Source organism: Cynocephalus volans, chromosome X (genome assembly GCF_027409185.1).
Source record: "Cynocephalus volans isolate mCynVol1 chromosome X, mCynVol1.pri, whole genome shotgun sequence".
NCBI lineage: Eukaryota > Metazoa > Chordata > Mammalia > Dermoptera > Cynocephalidae > Cynocephalus > Cynocephalus volans.
Genome location: NC_084478.1, coordinates 151,358,923 through 151,382,775, shown reverse-complemented (window position 1 = coordinate 151,382,775; position 23,853 = coordinate 151,358,923). Strand labels below are relative to the sequence as shown.

Genomic DNA, 23,853 nt, shown 5'->3' with positions numbered 1-23,853 from the left:
AGGTACTTGTGGACTCAGAGAGCAGGGCATTCAAGCCAAAAGCATGCCTGAAGCCACTTCTGGTTCATGCATTTAGGGTTGATTTCTGGGTCCTCTATTTTATTCCATTGATCCGTTAAACTGTATAGTCTTGAGGAGCATTAAATGAAGAAATTGTTTGGTAATTGAGTTTTGCTGTGCTTAAAATCTACCTCCAAATTCTTTTTTTATAATAGGATATATTGTTGCCTCATGATAAATTCAATTTTTAGGACCAATAAAACCTGATTACTTAATAAAACAGGTGGCTGTGTACGTACATGCTGCATGATTTTGTTAATTTATTTTTATCACCTCATAAATTACTTGCCATTTTACAGCTGTTTGTGACTTTTACTTCCAGGGTTTTCATATGAAAAGAGCTTAAGTACTTAATACCAACCAAATTAAAGAATAGGGGAAAAGAGGTCAGAATATGGGGACAGCATCCTAAAACTGCCCCCCCCCCCCCGCCCACACACACAAACGCAAGTTCACACAGATAACTTGCCAGGGTTGGCAATGCTTTGTTTTAGACAATGCAGCCCATAAAACAGTGAAAGTTCACTACATTCCTAATGTATTTTTCATCCCAAAATGATTGTTAGTAGTCTTTAGTAAGCAATGGTTAATATCTGAAACAGACTAGATGTGCATTCTCTTCTTCTGACAGATTCTGGATTTCCAAAATTATACATTTTAATGTCCAGAATGAAATGGCCCCCTTCTAATGGTTTTAGACCTAATTTATGTTGTGGAGTTTTGTGTCCCAACCACAGTGTAGGAAGGTAAAGCATTCTTTTCCTTTCATTTAGAAAATCAATTCCCCAACAAATTAGTTTTTAAATGCTTCTGGCTTATCTTTAAAGAGAACACGATTTTGGTTTGCAATTTTTCTATATGTGACTTTACCTTGTTTACTGACTTATCCTTGGGTGGAAATCCTAGAAGATTTTAAGAAATCCCAGCACCAACCAAAAAATTTCAGAACAAAAAGGAGCCTGAAGTACAGGAACTCTTTTCTGTCTAAAGAAGGTAATGATTACACTTACAGACACTGTAATGAAAGAGAACCAATGCAGTTTATTTTTATCTTCTAATTTATGAGAATAACTTCTTAATGCTACATCAGAAGTAAATTCATCAATATTGAATTTGGAAAGCACAATCAGGAAAGACCCACACTTTTATTGGGACTATACAACTTTGCACAGAACTAGGCACCATGATTCTAAAACAAAAACAAACTGAAGTATGAATGACAAAAGTTCTGAAACTTCAAGGGATCCATGAACCTCTCCAAACTGTACACAAGAAGCTGTGTAGTGTGTGTGTGTGTGTGTACATTTTTCTGCGGAGGGGTCCCATAACTTTAATCAACTTCTAAAGGGGCCCAAAGAAGCTAAGAAACAGCACACAGTAGAATTCTAATCTCCTCTATATTTTCAATAATAATGAAAGCTATGAACCACGGGAAGTTCACTTTTGCAAATCTAAAAGCAAATTTTAATGGAAAGAGGGTAGAAAACAAAAGTTAACTTGCAAGGATTGGGCAAGGAAAACCTCCAAAGTGCTATTTCCTTTATAAGTTTAAGAACATGCTCTGGTTTAGAGAGGGGAAATGGGGACAAATGTGGTAACACAAGCTGGAAGCTAGGAGACTCCTAAGGGATTTTTTAAGTCCCTAGAAAATCCAACCTTTAGTATGAATGAAGCAACAGCATGAATTTAAAATGCAATTTAACTCAAGTCCACTTTCCAGTTTCTGCATATTATCAACTTATTTTTATTTCTGAATATCACAAACTTCAATACTTTTAAAAATATTATTCTGCATGCATTTAACAAAACTGACAAAAGGACAAGTATCCAGTTTACTTGCATGTGACTAAGAAGTTTTAAACTGAACAGCCAATGAACATATATTTAAAACTAACAGGTACAGGTAACAATGAAAACACTTCAATGCGTTAATCTGTTGGCATCCTACCACTATGCACATGTTCGTGTAACACTACTAGTAATTACCCTGAAGCACAGGCAAATGTAGATGGGGGACTCCCTAAAAAGCAAGTTGAAGGGATTAAATATCATTATCATCATCATCATCATCATCATCACTACTGAGGACAAAGCTGCTGCCTGTGGACGGGGGCCCCTCTTCCTTAGCATTCCCCAAACCATCCGAAGTCCCCCTCTCATCAGAATCATCAAACAACTTCTCATTGGAATCCTCCTCCTCATCAAACACCTTCTCATTGGAATCGTCATCTTCAAACAGCTTTCCATCTACATCTTCATCTCCCTTTCCCTCTGCATCTTCATCTTCCTTTTCGTCGGAGTCTTCAAACAGCTTTCCATCTGCATCCTCTTCTTCCTCCTTTTCATCAGCATCTTCAAGCCCTTTCTCATCCACATCTTCACCCTCTTTCTCATCGGACTCATCGTCAAACACTTTTTCATATGTTTCTTCCTCTTCTTCCTTCTCATCGGAGTCTTCACCAGATTCTCTCTCCGGGCCTTCCTCATCTAACACTCTCTCGGAGCCATCTTTTTCAAATTCTGAGTTTTCAGAGTCATTTTCTTCAAACTCTTTGTCAAGAACGTTTCCATGAGACTCCTTTTCGGAGCCATCCTCATCACAATCTTTTTCAAGACCATTCTCTTCTAATTCTTTTTCGGAACCTTCTTCTGACTGTTTTTCAGAGCAGTCTTCGGCAGACTCTCTCTCTGAGTCGTCCTCCTCAGACTCTTTTTTGGGGCCAGCCTCCTCTTCAGACTCTTTGGCAAGGCCATTCTCTTCATAATCGTATTTGAGTATTTTCTTTTTAGATTCTCTTTCAGGGCCATTTTCTTTCAACTCCTTTTTAGGACTGCTCTCTTCAGACTCTTTTTCGGGGCAGCCTTCTTCTGTCTCTTTTTGGGGACCACCTTCTTTGGCATCTTTTTCAGAAGCATCTTCTTCAAATTCTCCCCCATCTTGTGTCTTTTCAAACTTCTTCTCATCTATAGGTTCTTCAAATGCCATTCCAGTTGCAGCTTCTTGAGCATTCGTTTTAGATGTGCTAGGGTGTTCTGAAAAATGCCTTATTCTAGAAGGCCCTGCCCTTTCTGAAGCACAGACGGAATTGGAACGCTGAAGGCCTTTATTGGCCTCAGGAGTGTTGAGGAAAGCCTCCCATCCTTTCAGCCTTTCCTCCCTTTCTCTTGAGGTCTCTTCTACCTGTGGATAAATGGAAACTGCCATTAAAATAAGTTTTAGGCAAAAAGAAGTAACAACTCTAAGCATTTCTAATATTGATGAAAGTATCCCGATTTTATAAGGAATCACATCTTAGGAAATCGAAGCAATTCCCTGTCCTCACTTTACATTTCAATTTATAGAGTTGACCTTAAATAAGATCATTTAAATAAATACCAAACACCACAGTTTTGGAGTCTTAAAAAGTTAATATTTGAGCTCAGCCTTTACAACATAGAAAGGAAGTGAAACGTTTTAACATGTCCTTTTCTAATCACTATTTTGAGCAAGCCTCAAAATTTATCAACTGAAAGATTGAAACATTTCTTTTTCTATCCCCTGAATACAAAGTATTATTTGAAAGAAGTATAGTTACATTAAACAGATTAAACTGAACCCAAAACTTAAATGTGAAGGACTGCTAGATCAGCATTTGTTAGTAATGAAACAATCTGTGTGTCCTTGACAGTTGCAGAATTTACCTGATAATCTGTAGTCCCATCCCACGCTTGGGCAGTGATCTGACGGCCGCCAAACCACCTTCCATCAAGAGTTTGAATACAATAATCAGCTTCCTCTGGATCCCTAAAGGACACAGAGGCCACACCATCTGGGTGCCTCTATAAAGAAAGGAAGAAAAAAAGGAATGAATGATAAGATTAAAAATAAAAACACATATTTGGCAGAGTAAGTAGTAGTAGTGTTCTCTCTGATACTTGGAGCTAAAAGACTATATGTAAAGCCTTTCTTCCCTTTTATCCCAGCCAGTGAGAGACAGTCAGCTGCTTCTTTAGCTTAATCTTATCCAGCAAGAACCAAGCACAATGTCCTTAGAAATGTTTCTGCTGACAACACTGTCTGATGAGAGGTAAGAGTATAAATTCTGAAGAGTGTAAACTCTGAAGTCAATTGCCCTGGGGTTAAATCCTGGCTCTGTCAGTTACCAGCTGAACGACCTTGAGCATGGGGCTCAATCTAAGTTTCAGCTGTAAAATGGGTGTAAAGGCACCTACCTGCCACAAAGGGTTGTGAGGATTAAATAAGATAACAGGTAAAGTAGCTTGTAATACACAATCAATAAACGGTGATTCTTTTAAGTAATGTTTGTCAATTATGGAAGTAAAAAAGGAGTGAGAAGGGGAAAGGTACAGGAGAATATTTTTCCTGATTGTTCCAAATATGGAGAATAATTCACAAAGAGGGGGTAATTAGGGAAAACAGAGAACCATAAGGTCTCATACATTTTTGTTTTCTTCCATTGACCTGATCATGTACTCTAGAGCAATGATGTAGAAAAATAAGCAAGGCATACCAAACCAAATCTGTCAAAGACTTGACTTACAATCCATGTTCATCTGATTGCTAACAGATGACTACTTCCAGATAGCAGAGCTACCATATAAAAACATCAATCTAAAATTCGGGCGCATGCTGACATCTAGTAATAACTTATTAAGCTGGAAGAATGATTGCTTTAATTCATTTGTCCAAGCCATGAACTTACATCAAAGAGAAGGAGCTTCTTAATTTGTCCAAACTTTGAACACTCTACTCGAAGGTCTTCTCTGATCTCATTCAGCACCAATGGATCATCCTGTAAAAAATACACTTGATTAAAATGGGTTTGTCCCCTTTAACTATAAATACTGAGAATCAAATTTTTTGCTCTGAAAAACCAACAAATTAAAAAAGGTTTTGCTTAAGGTTATGTTTGTGGGCAGGCTATAAAATTTAAATCAAAATCAAATGAAGTTAAACTACTACAGCCGCTGCTACTGCTAAAGCAGCTCTGCCCTGCTTGAAGACAGAGATGGACCAGTATGGCAGGCAGCAGAAGGGGTCTACAGCGACAAAGGAGAAGGAAGGGAGGGCAGGAGAAATCATATGGCACACAGTCAGAGACTGCTAGGTCCTATGCTCTGTATGGATGTTATCATCCTGTTTTGTGTTTTGGATAGGTTCCTTTTTGCAGAAATGTTATAATGGAGAAAGAGATGCCCCTTTAAGTGTTCTAAGATTGATTTTCATGCTTCCAAGATTCTATTTTAACTCATGGGGTAAACGTTATAAGGATGCCTGTTTATCTTGTCTCCTACCACATTACAACAGAATCACACAAATAAAGAGCTGTTATTAAGCACAAAATAATATACAAGTCTATTAAGAATATTCAGGTGCTACTGTTTCCAGTGGTCTTGAATTCAGGTGAACTCTCCTCCCCACAACAACAAAAGGGCTTAAGATTCCCTGTGGGAATTAACAAATCTTCCTCTAAGTCTTAGTGTATGGAAATGGCTCAGAAAAAGACACACTATCAACTTGAATTATCAACTACATACACATATAAATGAAGATGTCCTACCTATGAATTTCTATTGAAGTCGACTTACATTTTCTAGAAAATATTTAAATACATCTATCTTTCTCACAGGTTATTTTTCTCAACTAAAGAGGAACTGCAAAGAACTACCAAAAAGTGGCTTCCCTCCCCTGAAGTTCTTCAAATAGCAAAAATAAACTTCTAGGCAGTGACTGAAATCAGATTTAAAATAAAAAATACAAAATCCTACTCATTTGCACAAATCTGAGGCTTCTAAAACTATAGCTGTCAGAAGTGTGGATTTCCCTACTTATAAAACCTAATTTTGGAGAACAAGCCAATTTGTTTTATACAGAATTATCACACCTGAGAAGAATGGGGAGCGGACCATAAAAGTTATCGAGTAAAGTCACACCATGGCTGCTGGTGATGTGTGTGGTTAGTTCCTTCTAGACTGTGTGCTTTCAGAAGGCAGGAATCTTGTTTCACTGAGTTTCATAAACCTCACAAAATACAGCACAGACTTTTCCACATAGCCAACAATCAATAAAATCTTTTTCAAAGTTCAATAAACTGTTACTAATACCTCTCTTTCATTCATCGAGAAATCAGGATTATATTAAAAGAAAAAAAACTTGTTTTAGAATATTTAACAAATTTTAAATTTAAGCATGATTCCACCGGGTGGCAGGGAGGGGGGCAATGACCTTTATTTCTACAACAATGCCTCAGTGCTTTTCCTATAAGATAGCAAATCTTCACCAGTTTTCCCAGACCTAAATTTTCATTTACACCAGCCTGAAGAACTAATATATCTTCACTGCTGTAAAGTATCCAGAACCTTAAAGATAAATGATGCCCTCCTTTAGGAAGACTCTTTAACCTAGCTAGCTACACATGGCAATTTTCTTTTTCTTGTTGGCTGGCTGGTACAGGGATACGAACCCTTGACCTTGGTGTTACAATACCGTGCCCTAACCAATGACCTAACCGGCCAGCCTACACATGGAAATTTCCTAAAGACAAGATGTTGCAAGCAATGGACGTGAGACTGAAATCATACCCAGACACTGAAATCTTCGGCAGTCAACTCATAATTTTTTTTTTTTCCCCAGAGTCGTGTTTTGTTTCCCCTGAAAGAAATAAACCATGTTTCTCTTTCCTTTCCAGTCTAAACATATGCTTTCCAAGACAGGGGCCACCAACCACATTTGGCTACTGAGCACGAACAATGTGGCCAGCTCAAGTTGAGATGTGCCATATGAAATGCACACCAGATTTTGAAGATTCAGTACCAGTGAGAAAAAATGTATACAGGTCATTAATATTTTTATATTCATTACATGTTGAAATTATAACATTTTGGGTACATTCGGTTAAATAAAATTCGTTACTAAAATTAATCTCCCATTTCATGCTATATTTTTATTGTGGCTGTAGAAAATTTTAAATTACATACGTGGCTCACATTATATTTCTGTTGGACAGTGCTGGAATATACAAGAAACCTACCCTTGTATCTAAGTTTTGATTCTTCACCTCTTGGTATTCGACTTTGCCAGGCAATGAATTTCTAAATAGGCTTTGAATTAAATACTGAAGACCCTCTGAAGTTACCTTAAAAATATTAGCCTTCATTGTTTATCCTGACACCAAAGAGTATTTTTAGGCATGCTGCTTCTAACACTAGTCAACTGTGTGGGATAAAAATATACTCCACCCCCAAAATCTGATTTCTTTTTTAAAAATTTTATTAATATTTTTTTTTACATTCTACAGTGTTGTTGTGGAGAAGTTGGGAGGGAGACGGAGAGGGGAAAGGGGAAGGAAATGCAGTGGAAGGAGGAGGAAGGAGGAGTGGGACTGAGGTTTGTGGCACCCCCCACATTCCCACAGGGGAGACTGGTGGGCTTCCAGTGGTGGCTTGGTTATTGCTGGGCTGGGTGCAGATGTCAAGGGGGTGTGGCAATAGCCTTCACACCCCACCACCCCAGCTCAGGAACCTGGGGCCCTTCTTGCTGAGGCTTGCTGGTTGTCACTGGGCTGGTTGCTCATGTGGTGGGGGTGTGGACGAGGCCCTCAGCCCCCCACCACCCCAGCTTGGGAGAGCCCAGGAGTTTTCCTGTGGTGGCCTGGTAGTCATCACTGGGCTGGTTGTGCATGCGGGGAGTGGGGTGTGGACGAGGCCCTTGGCCCTCTGGCGCCCCGGCTCGGGAGAGCCCAGGGCGCTCCTACAGCAGCTCAGTGGTCGTTGCTGGGGTGGTTGCACTTGGCGGGTGTGGCTGAGACCCTTGGCCCCCATCCTTGGGACTTGTTGCAGGTGTCAGGGGGCATGGCTGAGGCCCCCGGCCCTCCCCTCTTCCTGCCTTGGTAGCCCAGGGGACTTCCAGTCCCTCTAGGTGTTATAGGTGTTCTCTGGTGAAATGAGACCTTTACTAGTTATCAAACATTGTCTCTGGTTGTGGGTACTATGTAAGTTCTATGCTGGATTATTTGCTGTTCTCACCACTTAAACTCTGCACTGGAACCACTATTGTCCTTTACTTTCTTTTAAAATGGGGGAACTTCCTGTGGGGACCAGTACTTGAACTGTGTGGTTGAGCTAAATTGCTGCTTTGCTGCTGATTCCCTAGGGAAGGCTTTTTGTGCAGCTCAGGTTTTAATAGTTGACTTTACAGGAATTTCCAGATCTGGTGAAATCTGATGCACCTGGGTTGTATAGAAACACTGGTCTGGGCCTGAGTCTTTTCATCAAACTGCACCCCATGCAATTTTGTATTCCTGACCAGTCTCCTCTGAGTGGTCCTGCACTGACTGGGGGGCAGATCAGCTGTCTCTGCTGTGCCCCAGCATTTCCCAGGTGGGCCTGTCTCCCCGACTGCCCATGCTGCAAACAATTCCCATGGGATGGGCTGTGCTCCAGTCCCTTGCAATGACTCACCGGCCTCTGAGTGACTCCTTTTTCTCAGTTGTTGTGGTTCCTTGTTCCTATGTCAGTTCACAGGAACCCTGTTTGTGATACTGCTGGCCTGGGGTCCACCAAGGCCCTCTTCTCCCCTGCCGCCTCCAAGCAACTTCATCGTAAGGGTGCAGTTACGGTTTTTGCTGGCTCCTGCTCCATGCACTCAGCAGCTCCAGCATTAAAGCAGCCGTGACACGAAATGGTCGGAGTGGATTTTTCTTTCTCTCATCATGGCTTCTCCCACCTTCATGCACTCGTAGGCCTCTCCTCCTCTTCCCCTGAGCTCTAGTGGCCCCAACTTAGCTGTTATTACTTTTTAATAGTTGTAAATTGGTTTATTTGTGGGAGAGAGTAACACCGGGGACTGTCTCTTCCGCCATCTTGACCAGAAGCCAAAACCTGATTTCTTTCTGATACCTCGGGGTAACCTGACAATACAGTTTTTGTTTTGCACCGAAAAGCTCAATGCTGATGTCTGTTCCTTACATTCATCTGGAGTCTTCAATCAAATCAAATAATCCCCAGAAACATGTAATAAAATCACATTTTTCTACTGAACACTTCTATCAAGAATCACATAATGTCTATACAAGTGTTGTCCAAGAGAACTTTCTGTGATGATGGAAATGTTGTATATCTGCATTATTCAATATGGTAACTACTAGCCACATGTGGCTAGTACAACTGAGGAACCGAACTTTTAATTTAATTTTATTAATTTCAATTTAAATAACTACACGTGGCTAGAATCCACCATACTGGATAACACAGGTCTGTACTGAATAGTTGGAGGTTCAGGCCCACAGAGACAGTGAACAAAAGACAAAATTATTTGTCATCCCTCTTTCTGACAGGCTCTCATCAAGCTAGTCGGCCCATGCAAGACCAAGCAGGTGAATAAACAAGAAGAGCACCACCACGGACTTCCTTGCTTGTGGACTCTGAAGCCCATCACTGCCAGGACAGACTGTCCTGTCATCCCCTGTGGCAGAAGCATCTGAAAAGAAAACTGGCCTTCATTTGCAAACATGCTAAAGAGAAAATGTTTTATCCATCAGGTGAATAAGAAGACTCTGGCCTGTGAGTAATAGGGGTTTCTTTCAACCATTCTTTGAATTTTTCTTCATATAAATATTGAGGGCCTACTGTGTGCCAGGCAGAATTCTTTGCACTGGGAATATAGTAGGAAACAAGGTAAACAAAGTCGTGGCTCTCATGGAGCTCACATTCTAGTAGAGGAAATAAAATTACTTCATACAATAATAAATGCCATGAAGTAAACAAAACACGGTAATATAAGGGCTCTGAAACTAAAGTGAAGTTTGTACTAAACCAGAAAGGGTCTTATTTTTTTAAAACAATCAGGAATTTGCAAGCATGAAACTTCCATATTTAGGAATATTTACTGGAGGGAATTTGTAGAGGTCAACGTAGAATAAATGTGGCCTTTTTGGGGAAAGAATATTTGTTAAGCTAGAAAAGCTAAGTCTGCCCAGGGTGATAGACTGAAATAAGGTATCTCAATGAGCAAGGCAGGTGGTAGAAACAAGAATAGATATAATTACACAACAGACCTACTTCAGAGGTTCCAGATGCTTTGAATTAAGTGCATTTACATCCATGTTTGAATACAGATTGTGTGAATAAAGGACCAAAGTCAGAAACAAATATGTCAGCTAATCAAAAAAACACTTATTTACCAGGGGGATAAAATGTGATGAATTGTAGATAACTGTGGAGTTGGTACCTAGCAGACTAGATATCGTGATCCATCTATGCATTCCTTCTAAAGTCCCACCTGGCAAGGACAGTGTTTCAAAAAGCAACGAGTGTGTACGTGTGTGTTTTTTAAATATAATTCATTATCACTGCAAGTTCAAAATAGCTCTGTTACATTTCATGATTATTCCAAATTTCTGGTCAGAAAAGACATCAAGCAACCTTATAAACAGTCTACAGGTATCTTCCCAATGACCTCAAAAGATGCCCAGATTCCACAGGTGCACAGTAAACCCTATCAAATCACTATTTGCTGAGATGGAGCTCAACTGTCCATTTTGGGGCCCTCTAGAAGGGGTCTAAAATGATATTGCCATTTGACTGTTTAAATACACAAAAGGGACAATAATGGGCACTGGTTGCAACTAGATCATTTGTAAACCTGCAATTTTACATTAAGAACATTTTTTTTCTCATGTGTAACTTGCTACCAATAATTTCAGAACCAGGCAGAGAATAAAAAGTTGTTTTTCCACTAAGGATCGCATAGGTCTACACCAGCAGACAGAGATAAGAATAGAGGGAGGACGCAATACATGGTACCTGGACGACAATTAATATTCCTCAAACCTCTTTGGTAGCTAACTCTTCTTCCTTTACTCATTTTTACTTGCTGCTCTTAGAATTTTACATGGACATTATTATAAGATCCTATTAATAGCCACTAAAGAGTTGTGTAAAAATTAGGCCCTGAAAAACAACCCCCACTATTTACATGTCAGGGACTGTATTTCATTAAACTAAGGTTTTTAAGGATCAAACTTTTAGTACCAAAGTGAAGCTTTGATTTGCAAGTGTAAAACTGGTACTCTCCACCAAAACCAGCCCATACTTGTTGAACTGCACTCAAAATCTGCAAGCAGTTCCCATAAATAATTAATGATGATTATTTTAATGGTTTCCCATACCAAGTAGCTGCTATTTGGGGCCACAGTATGGGTATCAAACAGTCTTACCTGGGATACAATTAAAAGGACACTGGGCTAAATAAATGGAAATCCAAAAACTTCAATTGTTTCTTGGCTTCATTTTCTTGCCTTATCTATGACATGAGCACAGAGGATGTGAAATGCCAAAGATGTGGCAAGGCAAGCTTTGAGCTCGCTTGAAAGAAAGCATATCAGCATTTCTATCAGTAAGAACACCACTTCTTACCTCAAAATCCATAGGATGAAACATATTTTTGATGATGACAACTCGCTCATGGCGCATCCGAGATGGCCCTGCTCTCCTCTCAGGTCTCCAATCCAACTGCCTAATGCAATAAAGTGGTAACAAGAAACTGTCAATTTGTTTCAGACTTGTTGGAGAGAGAAAAAAATGACTTGTCAATGTAATCCTTTATTGAGTATTTAATAATGATAATTATTTGATTCCAAAACAACTGTGTATTTTAGTCACAGTTCCATTCAGAGAACTTTCTACAATGAAAATAAGGAGCAGGGAAAAATGGACCCGGTACCAGAAATCCCCAGAATATATTTCTTTAGAGCAACTGTTGACTCATTATACAAACGCTCCAATGAAACTCTTGAAAAATTGCTAACTATTTAGTATTTATGAATCTCTAGGATGATACACTTTGAGGCCAATAAAATATTTTTAAATTGTATTGTTTTTTAGGCATTTTACCATTATAAAGAATAAACTGCACTAAATATGTAAAACTACTCACTTTATTACAATCAAATTTTACTGATAGTTTATAAAATGTGTAGGTATTTATTCTAACTACTGTTGTAAAAGCTATGGGATATCACAACTAAATGCTTTATGATCATTTTATCATTAGTTTAAGCATAGTGTTGGAAATGATAAAAGTATCAGTTTGGCTAATTTCTTAAAACTAGCATATTTTTAAAAATGTACAATGATGAAATCTATCATTTCTAATTTCTAATTCTTACTAACAAACCTATATATAAAAATTTAGCTCCTGGTATAGCTGATTTCAATCTACACTGGAAATGAACTTATGGTCTAGTAATATAAGCCTTAACTATCTTATTTAATCTGATGTTCAACATTTTCCAAAGAGATGGCTTTTTTTGGCTCATTTAAGCCCGTTATATTACGAATAAACACCCTACAAAATGAAAACCACTACCACTGCCAAACCATCCCATTTTATAGAATACTGAAGATTCCTGATGATCTCAGGAAATTCTTTTAAAATAATTTGTAGACATATCTGATGAAACAAAACTAGCTATCACCAAAAATGTATTCTAGGATATTTATATCAAACTTTTCACAAAGGAAAAAAAAACACAAACTTTTGTTGCAGAGACAGCTTCTTCTTATAGTCTTTACACTTCTTCTTCTTCTTTGACGCATCATATTCCCCTTTCAGTTGAAACTTTGCCACCTCGACATGTAATTTGTAGCCTCTAATTTCATCTTCATCCAGAAGTTTTAATGCAAGTTCCACAGATTCTCTCTTTATAAAGGTAAAATAAAATAGTCAGTAAGTTACTGCTGTGGATTGAATGTTCCTGCCAAACTCACTGATGCTTAAACTGTGTCACTCAAAGTTCCAGGTATTAGAAACTTGGCCACCACTGTGACAGTGTTGAGAGGGTGGGAAATCCTATTACAATTGAAAGGTGGGACCTTGAAGAGGTGATAAGATGGTAGGAGCATGCCCTAGCAAATGGATAAATAAAGGCAGTCAGGGGCATGGATCTGAGGGCTTTAAAAGGAGAGCATGTGAGAGTCTCTCTCTCCGCTCTGCCAGTTTTGCCAGGTGAGACCCCTGGGTCACTGTCACTTACCAAGACCCTCACCAGATGCGTTGCCTGAACTTTGGACTTCCCAGTCTCTGAACCTATGAACAATAAATTTTGTTTTCTTATAAGCTACCCAGCTCCAGTATTTTGTTATAAGCAACAGAAACAGACAAATAAACTTACACACTAAAATAAAACTTCAGGAGTTAAGATGAACAATCACGAGAGAGGCCCAAGAGCTGCCAGGCCCACATGCCCTAAGTCAGCTGTGCCAGAACAAACAGGTGCCGCAGGACCCCCAGACCAGGCCAGTCCTTGATACCCAGAGAGGCCCGAGAGCCGCCAGGCCCACATGTCCCGAGACAGCTGTGCCAGAACAGGCAGGTGCCGTGGAACCCCAAGCCCAGGAGAGTCTCCACTGCCCAGCATTGGCAGTACCTTCAGGATCCAGGCCAGACATAGAATGAGTGGACCATGATAAACCCTGCCACGATGATTAAACACCAAAGGAAAGATACCAGAAATAAGAAAAATCAAGAAAGTACATCACCAACAAAGGAAAATAATAACTCTCAAGGTCTAGATCCTATAGAACAGGAAATCCTTAAAATGACTGACAAAGAATTTTGAGCAACAATTCTAAGGAAGCTAAATGAGATACAAGAAAACTCAGTTAGACAACACAATGAAATGAGAAAAAAATATACAGGCCCTGAAAGAAGAAATGTACAAAGAAATCAATGCCATGAAAAAGAATGTAGCAGAACTTGTGGAGCTGAAGGAATCATTCAACAAAATAAAAAACACAACAGAGTCTAACCAGCAGGCTAGAACAAGCGGAAGAGAGAATTTCTGACCTTGAAGAAAGGCTGTTTGAATTAACACAAAACAGAAAAAAGAATTTAAAAAATTGAAGAAAATCTAAGAGAGATAACAGACAACCTTAAGCACTCAAATATCTGAATCATGGGTATTCCAGAGGGGGAGTAAAAAGGAAATAGCACTGAAAATATATTCAACAAAATAACAGCAGAAAACTTCCAAGGTATAGGGAAAGTCACGATCTTCAGATTCAGGAGGCCTAAAGATCTCCAAACATATTCAACCCAAAAAGGTTCTCTCTGAGGCATGTTATAGTCAAACTGGCAAAACTCTAAGACAAAGAGAGAATCTTAAAAGCTACAAGAGAGAAGCAGCAAGTCTGATTGGAGCCCCAATCAGACTAACATCAGACTTTTTATCAGAAACCCTAAAAGCCAGAAAAACATGGGATGATATATTCAAAATACTAAAGGACAAAAATTGCCAGCCAAGGATACTTTACCCAGCAAGGCTATGCTTCTGAAATGAAGGACAAATAAGTGTATTTTTCAGACAAACGAAAACTGCGAGAGTTCACTACCACACGACCAGCCTTACTAGAAATTCTCAAGGAAATACTGGGTTTGACACCTGAAAAACAACCATCACTGCCAAGGATACTCAAGAAAGAACAAAACCTACGAGTAAAATAAAAATGCTAACAATAAAGACAAAAAGTAGTTTATCTACCACCCCAAGAAGCCAACAAACACAGAAGACAAACAGAAAATCAGAAAGGAACAAAAGATACTTAAGATATCGAAACAAAAATCAATAAAATGCTAGGAGTAAATCAACATCTTTCAATAACAACTCTAAATGTAAAAGGATTAAATTCCCCACTCAAAAAACACAGACTGACTGACTGGATTAAAAAGATGGACCCAACAATATAGTGTCTTCAGGAGATTTACCCCACCTGTAAAGACACAATAGACTAAGAGTGAAAGGATGGAAAAAGATATACCACGCAAATAGAAATAAGAAACGAGCTAGAGTAGCTATTCTTCTATCAGATAAAATAGACTTTAAACCAAAAACCATAAAAAGAGATAAAGGCCACTATATAATGATAAAAGGATCTATCCATCAAGAGGGCATAACAACCATAAATATATACACACCCAACATCGGAGCTGCCAAGTTTATAAAGCAAACACTATTAGATCTAAAGAATTAGACATACACTAACACCATGATAGCAGGGGACCTGAACAACACACTCTTAACACTGGACAGATCATCTAGGCAAAAAAATCAATAGAGAAACACAAGATCTAAACAACACTTTAAATAAACTGGACTTGGCACTTATCTACAAAATATTCCATCCAACAACCTCAGAATATTCATTCTCCTCTTCAGCACATGGAACATTCTCCAGGATAGATCACATTTTAGGTCATAAAGCAAGTCTCAACAAATTCAAGTAATTGGAATTATTCCATGTATTTTTTCAGATCATGATAGATTAAAATTAGAAATCAATAACAAATGAAACTCTGGAAGCTACAAACACATGGAAATTAAACAACATTCTACTTAATGACATATAGGTCCAAGAAGAAATTAAAGAGGAAATTGAAAAATTTATTGAAACTAACAGGAATGAGACAACAATGCCCACTCTCATCACTCCTATTCAACATAGTGTTGGAAGTGTTAGCCAGAGCAATCAGAGAAGAGAAGGAAATAAATGGCATCCACACTGGAAAAGATGAAGTCAAACTTTCCCTGTCTGCGGATGATATGATCCTATATATTGAACAGCCTAAAGCCTCTACAAAAGAACTCTTAGAGTTGACAAACGATTTCACCAAAGGATTTAAAAATCAACACACAAGAATCAGTAGCATTTCTATTCTCCAACAGTGAACATGCAGAAAAAGAAATCAAGAAAGCTAGCCCATTTACAATAGCCACCAAACAATAAAATACTTAGGAATAAAGTTTTAAAAGGTTGTGAGAACTACAAACCACTGCTGAGAGAAACTGAAGAGGACACAAGAAGATGGAAAGATATCCCATGGTCTTGGATTGGAAGAATTAACATGGTGAAAATGTTCATATTACCCAAAGTGATCTACAGATTCAATGCAATCCCCATCAAAATTCCAATGACATCTTCTCAGAAATGGAAAAAAACTATCCAGACGTTTATATGAAATAAAAAAAGACCACGCATAACCAAAGCAATCCTAAGCAGAAAAAATAAACTTGGAGGCATAACACTACCTGACTTTAACCTATACTACAAAGCTATAATAAACAAAACAGCATGGTACTGGCATAAAAACGGACACACAGATCAATGGAATAGAATAGAAAATCCAGAAATCAGCCCATACACCTACAGCCATCTGATCTTTGACAAAGGCACCAAGTCTACACACTGCGGAAGAGACTGCCTCTGCCACAAATGGTGCTGGGAAAACTGGATATTCATATGCAGGAGAATGGAACTAGTACCTCTCACCATATACCAAAATCAGCTCAAAATGGATTAAAGAATTGAATATACATCCAGAAAGAACAAAACTCCTTAAAGAAAAAACAGGGGAAATATTCCAGGAAGTAGGACTGGGTACAGACTTCATGAATATGACCCCAAAAGCACAGGCCACCAAAGGAAAAAGAAACAAATGGGATTATATCAAACTAAAAAGCTTCTGCACAGCAAAAGTAACAATCAATAGAGTGAAAAGACAACCAACAGAGTGGGAGAAAATATTTGCAAAATACACATCTGACAAAGGATTAATACCCAGAATATACACGGAACTCAAACAACTTTACAGCAAAAAACCAAATAATCCAATTAAAAAATAAGCAAAGAAACTGAATAGGCATTTCCCAAAGGAAGATATGTGAATAGTCAACAGACACATGAAAAAATGCTCAACATCACTCAGCATTCGGGAAATGCAAATCAAAACCACTCTGAGATACCATCTCACTTGAGTTAGCATGGCTAATATCCAAAAAACTGAGAATGATAAACACTGACGAAGTTGTGGAGAAAAAGGAACTCATATGCTGTTGGTGGGACTGCAAAATGGTGCAGTCTTTATGGAAAATGGTATGGAGGTTCCTCAAACAATTACAGATAGAGGTACCATATGACCCAGCTATCCCACTGCTGGGAATATATCCAGAGGAATGGAAATCATCATGTTGAAGGGATACTTGTACTCCCATGTTTATTGCAGCACTATTTACAACAGCCAAGAATTAGAACCAGCAAAATGTCCATTGTCAGATGAGTGGATAAGGAAACCTTGGTATATCTACACAATGGAATACTACTCTGCTATAAAAAAGAATGAAATACTACCATTTGCAATAACATGGATGGACTTAGAGAAAATTATATTAAGTGAAACAAGTCAGGTGCAGAAAGAAATACCACATGTTCTCACTCATTTGTGGGAGCTAAAAATATATAAATAAATAAATATACAAACAAATAAGGGGGCGGAGAAGACACAACAATCACAACAATTCCTTGAACTTGTTAAGACAAGTGAACAGATATGATGTAGTGGCTGCGGGGAGAGGGGGAGGGGGAAAGAGGAATGGGTAAAAAGACACAAATATCAACTACAATGTATATTGAGAATTTAAAATACACAAAAAGAGCAAAAGAAGGTAAAATAAATACATAAATAAATAAATAAAATGCCTTATTTTAAACACCAAAAAAATATAATAAAATAAATTTAAGTAGAAAAAAAAAAAAAGATTAGACTTCCAAAAAAAAGAGATGAACAATTACTATATACACAATAAAAATTTAAATATAACTGCCTACTTGGGGATAAAGAACGCTAGAATGCAATTCAGTAAATCTGTGTTTAAGATGTAGCTGTCCCTATTCAGCTGTGTGATCTTAGGCAAGTTACTCGAGTTCCCTGAGCCCCAATTTCTTCATCTGTAAAATGGAAAGAGTAGTACCTTCATTACAGGTTTCTTGATAAACTTAAATGAAATAATGCATAGAAAAGAAATGGACTGGCATATACATGGTAGGTGCACAATAAATTATATTATTGGGTAATTTTGCCTCTTAGAGCCCCAATTTCTCATTTGCAGAATGAGGCAAGTGGACTTGCATGATTTCTAAAGTACATTCCAGTTTTAAAACCTATAATACTCTTAACTTAAAAGGCTAGGTGACTCAGGGAATTAGGAAGAGCACAGGCAGCCTTTAATTTTTTGGTTCACCAATTAAAATGCAGGTCTGTAATACACTGAGAAATAGAAGATAATTATTTGATGGTTTGTACATTAAACACACTTATGGATTCTGGGTCCTACACTAAGAATGCAGTTATCAGCCCTATACAAATAGAGTCAAAGATCTGAGGATCTGAGGAAAACACAAAAGGACAACTGAACTCAGCTGCTCACATCTGATATGGATCCTAGAACAATTAACTCTATTTTTCTGGAACTCAAAGTACTGGTTTGACAATCTCGTACTTTTATGGGTCCTAAATTACACATATGAAGCTTCTCAAAATTCCATTTAAAAAACAAAATTTTAAAGCCGATCTAACCCCTAAGAGTCTATTTACAGGTTTTTAATCATCTTTAAAGAACTTATAAAACTCTCAAATCTCCTTACATTTGAGTATTATGTAACTACCTTCCTAAATGGTCACACTCATGTCCCACACCCATCATGCTCCAGGTCAAAACCTATTTTCCCAAAAGCTGTCAGCTTAATCCTATCGCCTTCAAATACCAATGAAACACTATATATTCACAACATACCTGTGGTGTTGGTACAATTGTTTTATCATTTCTATTTTGCTTTGTAATTATTTTCAGGCTCTATGACAAATGTATATCATCATCATGCCCATTATTTTTGTATTCTGCAACAGTGCATTAACACATGCTCCTAAGGTGGCAGGTGTTCCAGAAATGATGGCTAGCTTTGGCATTGAGCTTTCCCTGTGCAATTTATGGTACCATGACTACATGAAGTTCTGCAAATTTCTGTTACTATCACTCCCTCTTCTCTCCCATTCAAAAAAGTGTTTTAAAGCAGTAAGCATAAGCTATCATCTCCTTTATGGTCTATTTGAGGGGTCAGAAAAGCTCTTTTACAAAGGTCTTGTTAGTAAATATTTTAGGCTTTGTGGGCCACAAGACCTGTGCTGCAACCACTCGACTCTGCCAATGAAACACAAAAACAGCCATAGACAAATGCATAAATGACTAAGTGTGGCTATGTTCAAATAAAACTTTATTTACAAAAATAGCTGGTGGGCCAGAGTATGCCAAACCCTGTTGTAATTCACTCCAATGGGCAAATAAAAAGTCACTGTTTTTTTTTTTTCTTCTGGGATTTTTAAATTGTGTTCTCAATTGATTATATATATGATTATATATATGAAGAAATCTTTACAGTGAGAAATTCTTCAGACAAAAGAAGCACCTCAGTCACATACTTATATATAATACTTTGACTTGATAACATATTTTCTCAAAACAAGTGAATAACTTTACCAATGTGTTACCAATGTGAAACACACAGGTACCATCCAAAATTTCACTTTTCTTTCTATGCTCTTTTAAATAGTTCTTTGTCTTGATTATCATTTATGAAAAAGTATAGCCCTGATTCCCAAGTTAAAAATAGAGATACAAGAACCTATTTGACTATATAACTAACCTTCAAATAACAGCAAAGCCCATCTCCTTTAAGATTTCCTTGATTATCTTTGTAAAGTTTGACCTTAAATTCTTCTGTTTGAGGATCTCTCATGATAATGCCAAACTTGGACATAAGTTGGATAAATTCATCCACTGTAATGTCTGGAGGCAAACCTGTAGTAATAGAAAAAAATTTTAAAACATTTATAAAGGCAACTATAATAAAGGTGAGAGTGAGTTAGCATTCTACCAATTAGAAATCTACAACTTAGGTGAGTACAATGTTGTTTTCTTAATGTATATAAGACTCTCACTTCTATAGAACTGAGGAAATTTCAGTTCTTTGTACTCAAATATACATTCGAATTATGAGTTGCTTAGGCCTCACCGAATCTGAAGGGGCAAACTGTCGTAAGTTACCTAACAGTAGGCAAAAAGGATGGCATGTAAAGTTACATGCACTTATTCTCAGTTCCGTAATAAACACATCCCTCACTAATGTAAACAGCTGAACAAAAAAAGACGTAATGATAAAAAATGGACTTCAGGGAAACTGAAGACTAAAAATCATTTCATGAAAAATCTCAAAATCAAATATTTCCTACCTTAAATTTGTTTAAAATGGTATACATACCAGACACATATACATTTGTATTTCTGTCTTCTTCCACATGAAACCAACCTAAAATTCAAAATGAAATAAAATGAAACACTTGCAAGAAAAGATAAATCTCACATTATGAAATCTTGACAATGTGGCAGTTTCTTGAAACTCCAGGAACTTTCTCTTATCCTTAGAAGACCAAAACAGACTAACTGAAATCACTACCGAGCTTTCACAGTACAGCTGACCCTTGAACAACATGGGTTTGAACTATGTGGGTTCACTTACGTGCAGATTTTTTTCAATAAATACTATAAATGTATTTCCTCTTCCTTATGATTTTCTTAATAAATTTTTTTCTAGTTTACTTTATTGTAAGAATACAGTACATAAAACATTTAACATACAAAATAAGCGTTAATCGACTGTTTATGTTATCAGTAAGGCTGCCAGTCAACAGTAAGCTATTAGTAAAGTGTTGGGGGAGTAAAAAGTTATATGAGAGTTTTACACTGTCCTGGCGGGGGAGGGGTGTGAGTGGGGATGGTGTCAGTGCCCCAATCCCTGAATTGTTCAAGGGTCAATTGTATTTGAATCTTCTGACAGATAATTAGATTCAGAGCCCTGTCTGAAAAAAAAAAAGATGGCCAGTTTATCTTGATTCTTTAGGACTCTGACACTATCTTGAAGAAAAAACTCATCTTATTATTCCTTCAAAGTTATTATAATTCTCCAAAAAGTAACTATATGTACACACAACTCACACTTTTAATTTTTACACTCATGTTTTGCAATTTACAACCACTTGCCTGACTCAGTCTTTCTTTTTTCTCCCCTCTTTCTGGGATCAGAGGGCTCAGGGGTTTTTCTTTGTGGAGGTTCCTCTGCAGTCCTAGTATTGATGTGCTGTACGTTTGCAGTAGAATTAGATGGACCATCATTAGAAAAGCCATAATTGGCCTGGTATGTAGCAATGAAATCTTCAGTGATCTAAATAAGAAATTCAGCACACACACTTACAGGAATTCAAAATTATTTCCATCCATAAAAAGTTTAAATTGTTATATTACATATTCATCTATACAACCTAACAAAGCAGTGTCTCTGCAGATAACAGTTGTAGTAATTAAAGTGTAAATGCAACAAGTCACCTTATATAGAAAACTGTGCCTAAAATGATTAAAAAAAAAAAAAAAAAAAAAGACACAAGTACTTAGATTATCAACACCAAAGTCTGAGATACTCTTAAAGCATTTTAAGTGATGTTGGCAAATTTTATAAATTACTACCTCTCTACAGTCTACTTGACTAAGGCTACAAATACCCGTACATATAACAAAGAAAGTACCAGATGACAATAAAACAGAATAAAAACTAACAGTCAACTAATAATCTAACCACAGAATCCACTTTTACCGCATAGATGCACAAATATCTATCTATCTATCTATCTATATGCTAAATACTTAAATATCTGTATGCAGAGAGCACACAATGAAACTTTGATTGGGTACATAAAGAATGGGGCTAACAACTGTAAAGCTATGATCATTTTTAACTCTATCACTAATTCAATCACATTATCATTTAGTGTCAACGAATTATGTACAAATCCAGCTCGTATCTATCTTCCTGGCTTTTGGGGGAAAAGCACAATGAAAGAAATGTAGTTTGATCAGCATACCAATCTATATTAGACACACATAAGATGGGAAAAATTTAAAACTCAAAGTTTGAAGAGGTATGGGCGTCAATAACATAAAAATACAGTTATAAATTAATCCATTATCAGACTATTACTAAAAGTACTCAGAAGGCTGAAAAAACTAAATCTGCACTCGAGCTGGCACTACCAGTACATAACTGAAGTAGTAAATTTTAACAATATGGAGGGATTGGAATATATACACAAATACAAAATGGGAAAGAAAAGTTGAAACAAAGAATTTCTAACACAACAGTCCTATCGCATAATAGAAACATGTTCTGTATTATTGGTTTGCAAGTCAATCGATATGCTATTAGTATCCTTTTCTCCATCCATATGAGACTTAGATTAACAGAGTACTTTTACTGCAAAGTTTATAGAACCAAATTTAACACTAGTTATTTTACTTCCAAGATGAAAAATAAAAATACTTAGTTTTCCAGTACACCAAACGAATATACACAAATCTTTTACATCCATATTCTGTGCATCTCTAGTCATATTCCTGTGGTTATATGGTTCAAACATATATAACGAGACAAATTTACTAGGAAAGTAAAGCAAGATGCAAAGTTCAATCGGTAAAAATACATAAAAAGCTACTTTTTTCTTAATCAAGAAGCTTCATTTTGCATAGCATATGAGATAAACATCTGAATTCCTAGGATAAGTGAGGTTGGCTACCTGAGATGAATAGCTACGAAATTTGCTCTTGGTGTTTTTCCTCTTTGCAATAAAAAACACTCATCAATGTAATAACCAACTGTGACCTTCACAGACAAAATTAATAAGGCACAGAAAAGACTTAAGAATTACATTTACGGCACCACGCTAACGATTTATGTTCCTTTACACATTACTTCTGCAATAAACACAACAAAAAGAAGCGTCACTATCCACGGGGTTTAGGACCAACGAGCTCAGCCAAGCAAACGTAAAAGGAGTGCCTCGCGAGGCTGGCCAGGCGGCCCACTCTACAGTGGCCCCCGTGTCACTATTTTACCTTGGGGAACCAAGCCTTCTTGTCCAGGTCCCACTCGTAGGGGGTGTCAGTCGACTGCTGCCCGAAAGAATCGGTTTCCCCACCGGGATCGTTCTGGATGTCGCCGTTCTTGGTGTCTCCGTACAATTCTTGCATTCGCAACTGCTCATCAAACTCGTCCCCATCCAAGTGGTTGGCGTTCATGTTTGCACCCTAGCCCAGGGGCACGCTTCAGGAGCGCAAAGAGGCCGAGGTGACGCTGGAGGGAGCAGAGAAAGGGAGGTCGGCCACGGTCTACTCGCGCCCCGCCGCCCCCCGGCTCGCCTCCCCGTGACGCCCCAGCAGTCCACGGGAAGTCCGGGCCACTCCGCTGCCGCCCCGCCCCTCGCACCGTCCGCAGCGCGCACGCGCGCTGATGTTGCCTGCTCGGCCCCGCCGCCGCCCACCCGGCTCGCCAGGCCTCGGCGGCACCGCTCGGTCCGGGGCGCGGCCGGAAGCGTACACGCGCGCCGCCACTGCCGCCCACCGGGTCTGGGACGACGGCGGCTGCCGCGACAACGTCAAGAAATTAGTCGTCAACGCAACCCCGCTTAGGCGGGCGCAGCCGCCATTGTCGGCGCGCCGCGACGTCGCGGGTCGCGCCGACACGCCCACAATGGCGTCAAAAGGCGCCGACGCGGGCTTGTGGTGCGTCGAGTCCATCGAGCCCGCCTCCGGACGGGGCGAGGGCCGCGAGGGCGCCGCAGCAGCTCAGGGACCCTGGGCTCCCCGGGGCCCCGCGTGTCGGGCCGGGCCGGCCCAGGCGGCAGCCGGAAGACAGGCGCGGGAACATTTTCTCGCGGCCGGCGCCATCTTGGGGTAGTGGGTGGGGCGGGCGGCGAAGGTTTCTCTTGCTACGTGCAAACGACGGGCCTCCTTCACCCCAGGGCCCCTACCCGAGCCGTAGCTTTTATTTCTTTATGATTTCCATGCGATAGGCGCGGGC

General features: G+C 38.7%; 1 protein-coding gene across 3 annotated transcripts; it reads right to left on the bottom strand.

Annotated features, from left to right (window-relative positions):
• Window positions 1–1,081: 1,081 nt before the first annotated feature.
• Window positions 1,082–23,485, bottom strand: HTATSF1 (HIV-1 Tat specific factor 1). Of its 3 annotated transcripts, none has more exons than XM_063084095.1 (10): window positions 23,395–23,485; window positions 22,890–23,127; window positions 20,988–21,168; window positions 20,209–20,256; window positions 19,594–19,748; window positions 12,597–12,760; window positions 11,476–11,575; window positions 4,764–4,853; window positions 3,742–3,879; window positions 1,082–3,241 (listed from the first exon to the last, which is right to left on the bottom strand). In XM_063084095.1, exons 2-10 carry the CDS (start codon window positions 23,070–23,072, stop codon window positions 2,102–2,104), a joined length of 2,199 nt encoding a protein of 732 aa, XP_062940165.1. In that variant the 5' UTR covers window positions 23,073–23,127; window positions 23,395–23,485; the 3' UTR covers window positions 1,082–2,101. The 3 variants fall into 3 exon arrangements, with proteins under 3 accessions (XP_062940165.1, XP_062940166.1, XP_062940164.1); XM_063084096.1 differs by having other exon boundaries at window positions 23,371–23,475; XM_063084094.1 differs by lacking the exon at window positions 23,395–23,485 and adding an exon at window positions 23,260–23,362.
• Window positions 23,486–23,853: the final 368 nt, after the last annotated feature.

Excerpts from the sequence above, each read along its gene's own strand:
- HTATSF1 (XM_063084095.1), bottom strand. The coding sequence starts at position 23,072 with ATGAACGCCAACCACTTGGATGGGGACGAGTTTGATGAGCAGTTGCGA. Across the intron at positions 3,880-4,763 it reads AGAAGCTCCTTCTCTTTGAT|AGGCACCCAGATGGTGTGGC; the intron begins GTAAGTTCATGG and ends CTTTCTTTATAG. Across the intron at positions 3,242-3,741 it reads ATGGGACTACAGATTATCAG|GTAGAAGAGACCTCAAGAGA; the intron begins GTAAATTCTGCA and ends ATTTATCCACAG.